This window comes from Caretta caretta, chromosome 1, assembly GCF_965140235.1.
Source record: "Caretta caretta isolate rCarCar2 chromosome 1, rCarCar1.hap1, whole genome shotgun sequence".
Taxonomy (NCBI): domain Eukaryota; kingdom Metazoa; phylum Chordata; order Testudines; family Cheloniidae; genus Caretta; species Caretta caretta.
In genome coordinates, this window is record NC_134206.1 from 3,263,812 (window position 1) to 3,273,644 (window position 9,833).

General features: G+C 55.6%; 1 protein-coding gene across 1 annotated transcript; it reads left to right on the plus strand.

Moving 5' to 3' along the window:
• The first annotated feature begins 2,845 nt into the window (after positions 1–2,845).
• On the plus strand, positions 2,846–4,902 carry LOC125643980 (hemoglobin subunit beta). Its single transcript, XM_048867373.2, has 3 exons — positions 2,846–3,006; positions 3,130–3,352; positions 4,646–4,902. The coding sequence occupies exons 1-3, from the start codon at positions 2,915–2,917 to the stop codon at positions 4,772–4,774; spliced, it is 444 nt and encodes a 147-aa protein (XP_048723330.1). The 5' UTR covers positions 2,846–2,914; the 3' UTR covers positions 4,775–4,902.
• Positions 4,903–9,833: the final 4,931 nt, after the last annotated feature.

Here is a 9,833-nt window from a genome sequence, read left to right on the forward strand (position 1 = left end):
AAGAGAGAGCGTCTCACACACACACATGCTCCACTAAGGAGCAACTTGGATGAGCAGTTGTGTAAGCTGCTGTAAGCAGAAAGCAGAAAGTGCATGGGACCCCCTGGGGTATTTCAGTGCACTATTTATTTATTGTCTTTCTAGCAGCAGGAACAAATAAGAACTACACCCCCCAGCCCCGTCCCCAAAGGGAAGGTTTTTATCAGCCCATGCCCTCTGCTGGCATGCTGCTTCTGAGCAGTTTGCTGACTCACACCCACTCAGTCCAGGCATGGGTGGGGGCAGTTTTTAGATAAATGGTTTAAAGGGAGCTATCAAGACCTGGCCAGACTTGGTTCAGTCCATCCCTTGCCAACACCCTTTGGCCATTGCGTGGCCTCCTGGGGCCTGATCCTGCCACTGTTGTGCATATGAGTAACTTGATGCCCGGGAGTAGCTGCCATCAGTTTCCAAGAGCCCCCTCACCCCCCGCCCCTTTGTGTGTGAAGTTAATCACATATATAAGCGTTCGCAGGACGGGACCCGTAGGTTGTAAATAAATGCAAATTAATGCACATTGGAAAACATAATCCCCACTATACATATACAATGATGGGGTCCAAATTAGCTGTTACCACTCAAGAAAGAGATCTTGGTGTTGTGGATATTTCCCCGAAAACATCTACTCAGTGTGTAACAACAGGCAAAAAAGCAAACAGAATTTTAGAACCATGAGGGAAGGGATAGATAATAAGACACAAAATATCATATTACCTCTGTATAAATCCATGGGATGCCAACATCTTGAATACTGCGTGCCGATGTGGTCGCCCCATTTAAAAAAAGATGTATTGGAACTGGAAAAGGTTCAGAAAAGAGCAAAACAAAAATGATTTGGGGTATGGAATGGTTTCCATATGAGGAGAGATTAATAAGACTTGGACTGTTCAGCCTGGAAAAGAGACGACTAAGGGGGGATATGAGAGACATCTATGAAATCATGATGGATGTGGAGAAAGTAGATAAGGAAGTGTTATTTACTCCTTCTCAGGACACAAGAACTAGGGGTCACCCAATGAAATGAATAGGCTGCACATTTAAAACACAAAAGGAAGTATTTCTTCACACAACGCACAGTCAACCTGTGGAACTCCTTGCCAGAGGAAGTTGTGAAGGCCAAGACTATAACAGGGTTCAAAAAAGAACTAGATAAATTCATGGCGGATAGGCCCATCAATGGCTATTAGCCAGGATGGGCTGGGATGGTGTCCCTAGCCTCTGTTTGCCAGCAGCTGGGCATGAGCGACAGGGGATGGATCACTTGATGATTCCCTGTTCTGTTCACTCCCTCTGGAGCACCTGCCATTGGCTACTGTGGGAAGACAGGACACTGGGCTGGATGGACCTTTTGCTGACTCAGTCTGGCCGGTCTTATGTTCTTATGTAACCTGGCCTGAGCGGGACAGCACTTTCCTTCCTGGCTGCACAGGGCCTGCTGCTTTCATGTGAATAGCCATCAGAGTAACAGAGACATTCTTTACTGTCCAGGAGAACAGGAAACAACAGAGGAAAGTGGTATCCCATAGCAGCAACATGCAATGGATACTTCCCCCTGTCCCCCACCAGCCGCCTTCCCACTACCAAAGGTAGGAGACACTTATGCCTGCCCTCCCCGCCCCCCCATGCCAAACACAGTGAATAGACTAAGGGGTGTTTGCCACCCGCCAGCCCCCTACGGCAGTAGAGGCTATCGAGTTCCCCGACTTCCCCAGTAGGGGGCAGTCAGTACCTCCTCTGCGCCGCACCCTCCAGACTTCATGCCGGGAACCACAGCGGGCACATTGGCGTGAGCAGGCGATATAAGCAAGGCAAATGTCTCCCCAGAGGCCACGCGCTGGGAACAGAGTGGCCGGGGCTGGGGGACTCCTTGTGCGAAGAGATCAGGATGAACCCCAGGCTGACTGGGCTTATGGTCACGGGGTACGACATACCTTTCCAAGACAGCCTTTGTCCCGAATCAATGCTCCCCAGAATCACACTCCAGTGCCCGAGGCAACCCAGCTTGTGTGATGGACTTTTGTGGGCTTCTGAATTTCAAGCAGGCTGGTGAGAGAGCCGGATTGAGGGACAGGCCCTGGTAGACGGCGGCTTGGGTAGCTGACGGGCTGCCACGTGGCAGAAGGGGTGAGCCGGCCCTGTGGCCTGTTGGTTGGTCGTTTTAAACAGCGGGCAGAGCGTGTGTGTATGGGGGAGCTTTCTATCCACTCGAGTGGAGCTGGGGACAAGGAAATTCCCCTCTGCAGAGAGCAGCAGTGCTAACCTGGGTGCCTGCTTATGCCCCTTTCAGAGGGCTTAGAGAGCCCATGTGCTGATCCCCAGGGCGGGGGGTGGAGAGAGGATGCCTGGTAAAGTGTCCCCCAAGGGTCCGAGGGGAATTGTCGTCCCCGCCCCCCACGACTTGTGTAAATGATTATTGCAGGAGAGCTGGTTTTCTGCTTGCTTTGGGGTTCTTTTGAAACAGGCTGAACCCGAGGAGCTCTGCCCCTGCCCCTGGGGCATTTGGCACTGGACACAGGCCCAGCCCAGCCCAGTTGGGAAGGGCTAAGTGGAACTGGACTAGTACCTATCCCTCGGGCCAGCTCCCTGCTGGGGTCACAGACCCCCTTCGAGAGCGGTGGGATGCTGGTATAGAGAGCGGGGGCTAGTACTGAGCCCTGCCCTCATCTTGCCCTGGGGCCCCCTCCTCGGAGATCACACCCTGCCCAGGCCATCCCTCCCCAGCCCGCGCAGACCCCACCCCAGGGCTGACCAATGGCCGTGTCCACAGAGAGGGGGAGGAGCGGAGGCCGGAGGATAAAGGCCCCGCTGGGGGTCTGCCCCTCAGCTACAGGTTCCTCCCTCAGCTGCATCTGCAAAGGACCCCTCGCTCCTCACCATGGTGCACTGGACAGCCGAAGAGAAGCAGCTCATTACCGGCCTGTGGGGCAAGGTCAACGTGGCCGAATGTGGTGGCGAAGCCCTGGCCAGGTAGGCCCAGCCCCACGGCATCTGCCCCCCTGTCTCCCGGGCTGGCGAAGCTGCTGCTTCTGCTTCTGCAGGGAGGCTGCAGTAACCCTGCGTCTGTCTCTGCTCCTGTCTCCCTCTCTCTAGGCTGCTGATCGTCTACCCCTGGACCCAGAGGTTTTTCTCTTCCTTCGGGAACCTCTCCAGCCCCACCGCCATCGTGGGCAACCCCAAGGTCCGTGACCACGGCAAGAAGGTGCTGACCTCCTTTGGGGACGCCGTGAAGAACCTGGACAACATCAAGGCCACCTATGCCAAGCTGAGCGAGCTGCATTGTGACAGGCTACACGTGGACCCCGAGAACTTCAGGGTGAGTTGGGCTCCGGGCTGACCCCTCTGCCCAGCCCCCTAGGGACACAGGTACGGCCTTTTCCCTTCGGGACAGGGAGGCGTCACTTTGGGGGAAGCTCCGGGACAGCGGGTGCTTAGACGCAGTGAGTAAATAATACTGCAGAGAGTTGCCAGCCTGCCATAAATGGGGTCTCCCCAAAAGAGGGGGAGTTTGCAGTGTCCCATGGTCAGTAATCATGCAGTGAAGGGGTGGGGTATTTGGGGTGGGCAAGGCCTGGTGCCGAGGGGAGCAGAGGTTTAGGGGGAGCAGCAGTGGGGTGGGACTCTGGTGGGAGAGGGGATCCTTTGAGGAAGGCAGGGATTGCCACAGCATGAAGGGCCCTCCTCCACCCCCACTTCCTCCCACCCTGTGGGCGCCGGAGCAGATCTCTGCTTAGTCCCAGCTGCACACAGCCTGGCAGGGAAATGGCCATTTCGGGTTCTTTTTCATGTTAACTTGGTCCAAAATTTGCCAGTTTTCCATAAAAAAAACCCCCAAACCAGATTGTTTGTTTGTTAAAAATGGACCGTTTTCAGTTTGGGCCTTTGAAAATCTTTGAAAAACAAAACAAAACAGAAAGATTTTTCAGCCAACCCAGGTTTTTTCCCCCTCCAGAAATGTCTGGCTCGTCCACTGACGAAAAACCTTTGGGTGGCATTTTTGGGGACCGGCGCCAGGAAGTGGCACCAGAACGGGTCCCCATAACCGCACTGCAGACGGGGCCAGCTGGGTCAGCCAGCGAAGCGGGGGGCTGAGGGAGGAGGGTCTATGGGAGAGAGTCATTGAAGCAGGGGAAACCGGGGTGGGTGTAGAGAACCAGGGGAGAAAGGCAGGTGTGGGGTGGTGCATAGCAGGTGAACTAGGGCAGGTGGGGCTGGGGGATGCAAAGAAGCAAGGGGTGGAACGAGGCATGTGAAGCGAACACACGGCTTTGGAGGGGACCCCCCCTGGGGCTCACGTGGGACTTAGATACAGTGACCAACCCTTGTTGGGGCCCTCTGCACGAGGGAGGTGGGGATCAGGGACAGGAAAAGGACTACTGAAAACAATGCTCGCAGTCTATATGCCCTAGAGAGGGCCACCGGCTGGGCCAGAAAGTGTCTGACGGGCTCTTGTACCCCTAAGCCATGGCCTGGGCTGCCCTTGGTGTGTTTGAAAAGAGACAAGAGACAAGCAGAAACGATGGAGCAAAAGGTTGGGAAGGGGGTTGGGAACCCCGGCAAACAGGTGTGCGGAGGTTCATGGGGGTATTTTCCTCCTTCTCCCCTGCAGCTCCTGGGTGACATCCTCATCATCATCCTGGCTGCCCACTTCGGGAGGGAGTTCACCCCTGCCTGCCAGGCCGCCTGGCAGAAGCTGGTCAGCGTGGTGGCCCACGCGCTGGGTCACCAGTACCACTGAGCCTTCAGCAGGGACCCGCGGGACGGAGAGAGCTTGCGTCGCTCCAGGCCCCTCTGCACCCTTGGAAATGCCGCCCGGGGGCCGGCAGGCTGTGACAGTCAAATAAAAGCCTTACATTGCAGCCTTCACCGGTGTGTCTGAGTCTCTGTGTGCTCTGGGAGGGCCGGGGGCCGGGGGGGACACAGGAGGTCTGGGGGCAGCTGCTGGTGCCTGCTGAGCGGTTAGCTTCTTGTTTTCTAAGGGTTGGTGCAGCCAGAATTCGCTGCCCCCTGAAAATAATCCTCGAGGCCCCACAGCACCAGGGGGAGCACCCAGGTCTGCACAAACCGAGCCCCGCCAACCCCCTCCCTCTGTGCCAAAACACGGCAGCTCCTTAGGACAGGCCGGCAAAGGGCCTGGCTGATGCTGCAAATCAACAGGCCTGACACAGAAAGAACCCCAGTTCTCCCTCGCCCTGGGGTTCATCAACACATCAATAGGGACATGATTACTGAATTGCAAGGAAAGCCAGCCCAGGCCAGCAGTTCAAGTGATGCACACTAAAAACCCAGCCAAAGGGTTCTCAGCTGCTCCCCCGCCCCTCAAACTAAGTCACCCCAATACCTGTCGGATGGGCATCCAGCACCCCTTTGAATCCAGACCCAGGGGCAGCGGGCACCCTCCTCCCCACCCCAGAGGCAGTTAGCACCTCTCCCTCTCCAGGTCCATTTGCTCCCCAGCCGTCCTGAGGAGCGGTCACCTCCCCCACTACCCTCAGTCAGGCTAACCCCCTACAAACCATGTAGGACCCAGGACAGCCTCCAGCCCACGGGTGGCCTCCGCTGTGTGGTGTGTGTCATGCATCCAAACCAGGGAATTTTGCAGGGGCCAGGCAGGCTGGGGTCTACCACAGGCGTGTCCAGGCACTTCCTTCTCTGGGACACTGGGACCAGATTTTATTTTCTCTCCCCTCCATTTTTTTAGAGCGTTTAGGATTTTTCTTTGAAAAATGACCTTGAAAAACTGCCCAGCGTGTGGACATAACAAAGCCTCTAAGGGGCCAGCAGCTGCAGGCCACGGTATCTGCCGGGCAGGGAGAGGGGGTCAGATGGACAGCCCGCGGGGATGGGGAGAAGGCCAGGCCTTGGCTGCGTCTGGTGGTCTGGCTAGCGCTGGAGGGTGGCCGGGCTGTTAGCAGGTGGCCCTTGCTGTCTGCACGGGGGGAGGGAGCTGCTGTGAATGGCACCGGTCCCCCTTATTCTTAGCCCACACACTGCCGGCTGCTGCCTGACCCCCGGGCTCTGCTCCCAGGGCAGGGGCGCTGAGTCAAGCAGGGCCGGGGTGGGTAGGCTAGCCTGCTCCTCTCCTGCTCAGATGAGGACGTGGGGCTTTGGATGTGGGCAGCTCCAGCCCCTGGGGCAGCCTGGAGGGCATTTGCAGCTGCTTTCCCCCAGCTACCCTTTGCTCCAGCCCCTCAGGCATGGCAGAGGGGCTGGGGGAGTGCCAGGCTATCCAGTCCCACCAGGACCTGTCTGGAAGCAGGGGGGCTCTCCCCTCAAGAACAGAAGAGGAAAAAAATCCCTCGGTGCAGCCTTCTTTCCTAACTCTCTGTTTGTTTTTGTGGCTGCCGTTGCACACTGAGTGGATGTTTGCAGAGAGCTAGCCACAATGACTCCCAGATCTCTCTCTTGAGTGGGAACAGCTCCATCGTTTTATGTGTGTAGTTGAGATTATGCTTCCCAATGTGCATTACTTTGCATTTCAGCTGCCATTTTGTCACCCAGTTTTGTGAGATCCCTTTGTAACTCTTCGCAGTCTGCTTTGGATTTAAGTAGCCTGAGTAATTTTGTATTCTCTGCACATTTTTCCCCCTTACTGTTTACCCCTTTTTCCAGATCATTTGTTGAATAGGACTGGTCCCAGTACAGACCCTTGGGGGACACCACTCTTCACCTCCCTCCACCATGAAAACTGACCGTTTATTCCTACCTTTTGTCTCCTATCTTTTAACCAGTTACTGATGCACAAAATGGCCTTCTCTCTTATCCCATCACAGCTTACTTTGCTTAAGAGCTTTTCGTGAGGGACCCTATCAAAGGCTTTCTGAAAGTCTAAGTACGCTGGATCCCCCTTGCCCTGGTGGTTGTTGACCCCCTCAAAGCATTCTAGTAGATTGGTGAGGCATGATTTCCCTTTACGAAAGGAGGAGGAAGAGGGCAAGAGTGGCAGGAGGGAGGGTGGGAAGCTGAATGGGTGGCAGGCAGAGAGTGTGGGGAGAGTGTGTGTGGGGGGGTGCTGGCACTTTCTGGGGGGATCCTGGGGGACCTGGGGTAGGGGACTTGAGGGAGTCCAGGACTGAGCCCACCCCACATTCTGTCCCTGCCACCTCCCCTACTCCCGTTCCTCCTGGCTGCTCCTTCCCCGCCCAGGCCCAGCAGGGACGCAGTGAGTGGGGAGGCCGCAGCCACCGCATTGGCTCCCAGCCAGACGGAGCGCAGGAGCAGGGCCCTGGGAGGGCTGAGGGCTGAGGGTCCCCGCTGGGCTGGGGCTGGCGAGATCCACGGCGGGCCCAGGGAGCTGCTGGCTGGTTTGCTTGACACCCACCTGGGCCTGGCGGTGTAGATTGTCCTCATGCACAGCCGGCATGAACGCGGCAATTAACCCTGCCCAAGAATTCGGCCCAGTGCTCAGCAGCGTCGGCAAACCCGGGGGAGCAAAGCCAAGCCAGGAGGCCATGTCTGCAAACGGCATCACCCAGCAGGCTCCACCCTGCTCTATCCCACACCAAGCACGTCATCCCGAGAGCCTCTGTCACCCCCTTCTGCCTTGCTCCCCTTCGATTCCTCTGCCTTTGGGCAAAGCCAGGGTAAAGGCAAACCGGCTTCCTCCTCTCAAGGGGGGCTGAGTGGGGACAGGGAGGGACGAGGGGCGTGTGGGCCTAGCTGTTGCCTCCTGAATTTTCAGGGACGTCTCTGTCCTGTGTCCAAAGAACCAGGGGTGGGTTTAGTGCTGGCAACAGGCCTCTTGGGCCCTGGGGAGGGCGGCAAAAGGGTCCTGCCATGGAGCACCACATTGGTGTCTCCCTCAGGAAAAGAGAAGAGTCCCAAAGAAACAGAGGCTTCCCATTCTGGGCAACGGTCAATGCCTGAGGCTCCCAGCTCTGGGCCATAGCCAGCAGCAGTCAGGGGGCCAATGGCCCTCTTGGCAAGTGAAAAGGACATCACAGGCCAGCTGGGCAAATCCCACACAAGGGCAGCCGAATCTGAGACTCTCAGGCTATGTGCATTTTTTCTCCAGTTTTTAAGCCGATTCAGTTTTACAGTAACAATCCATCAGAGGATCTCAGATCTCACCCCTCCCCTGCCCGCAAGGTAGATAAGCAGTATATTCCTAACTTACAGCTGGAGAAACTGGGCACAGAGTGATTAAATGACTTCCCCAAGGCCACAAAGGAAATCTGTGGCAGAGACAAGCAAAGACGGCAGATTTCCTGCCTCCTTGTTCTCTGACAGCTAGACACTGCTCCTGCCGCCCTGCTGGTCTCATGTGCTTGGCGGAAGGACACAACCCCGTTGTGCCGGGTGCCGTATAGACAGAGTGAACAACAGACGCCCGCAGTCACAGCGTTTACACCCTTACGCTATGGCAGGACGCCAGAGAAGGGGGGAAGGAACAAATGAGGGAATAATTGCAAGGTAACCACACTGAGAACAGAGAGTTTCATAGGCTGGCTGTGTGCAGCTGCAGGTGTTGAGCGCCAGGAGGGGCTGTTTGCTAATGGAGGGAACTCAGCAGCTCAGCCGCAATAGTCTCCGCTCATCCTCTGCCTCGTCATCACAGAATGGATACGCTGTGAGCACGAAGGAAGAGTAAACGCTGACCCCCGATCTACATTCCCTGGCCTGAAACACTGGCCCGTTCTGGTGGTGCTATGCCACAGAATCAGCATGGCGCACAGTAAACGGATTCAAAACTGGCTAACTGATAGATCTCCAGATGTAGTGGTTAAAGGGGACTCGTCGACTAGTGGGGTGTTTCTAATAGGGTCCCTCGAACAACAGACAGTCCTTGCTGAGAAAGCCTGCAGACAACACCAGGCAGGCGAGTGGGGAAGGCCTGTGGCTGGCTCCTTGCCCAAACTGGCTTGGCGGAGAGAGATGGCGCCCCTCACCCGGCCTAACCCCATCCCACCGCATCGGCAGCCCTGCTTGCCTTAGCATCAGAGACTCACAGACTTTGTGTCCAGAAGGGGCCATCGTGATCATCTAGACTGACCTCCTGCATATCACAGGCCACAGAGCCTCCCCATCCTCTCCTGTGAGAGACCCCTGACCTCTGGCTGAGTCACTGACGTCCTCACATCTTGACTTAAAGACTTCAAGTTACAGAGACTCCACCGGCAACACTAGTGTAAACTTTTGTGTCATCTATGTTTTATTAGCATGCACCCACTTTCTGTGCCAAGGTCATGAATGAAAATGTTAAATGAGATTGACCACAAGACCAATCCCTGCTGAACTCTGCTAGTAACCTCCCTCCAGCCTAACAGTTCACCTTTCAGTGTGACCCGTTGTAGTCCTCCTTTAGCCAGTTCCCTACCCGCCTTTCCACTCTCATATTAATCCCCATCTTCTCCAGTTTAACTAATAAATTCCTTGTGGAACTGTATCAAATGCCTTACTGACATCCCGGTAGCTTACATCGACTGCATTTCCTTTGCCTAGAAATGTACAAATTTGTGTAAATCAGCCAGTGACTTAGGCAGAGATGGTTTAACTGTTCATCCCAAGTAACACTGGTTCTAAGTGTACCCCTATCCCCAGACGTTCCCAGGCAGGCCCTGGCAGATAGATCCCATCTGTGTCTGACCACCTTCTCGTTATTACACCCCAGGAGTTTGTTTGTGGTCTCTGCCGAAAGCTAAGCACTAGCTCAGTGCCATTCTCAGTGCGAGATGTTTGCGTGTGAAATAGTTCCAGCTCTGTGTAACGTGTGATATTTTGTTCCAAATCTGTTGACAGTTCAATTTATCACAGGGCTAACTCCTTCCGCACAGGGGACGATGGACATCCCTGGAGCG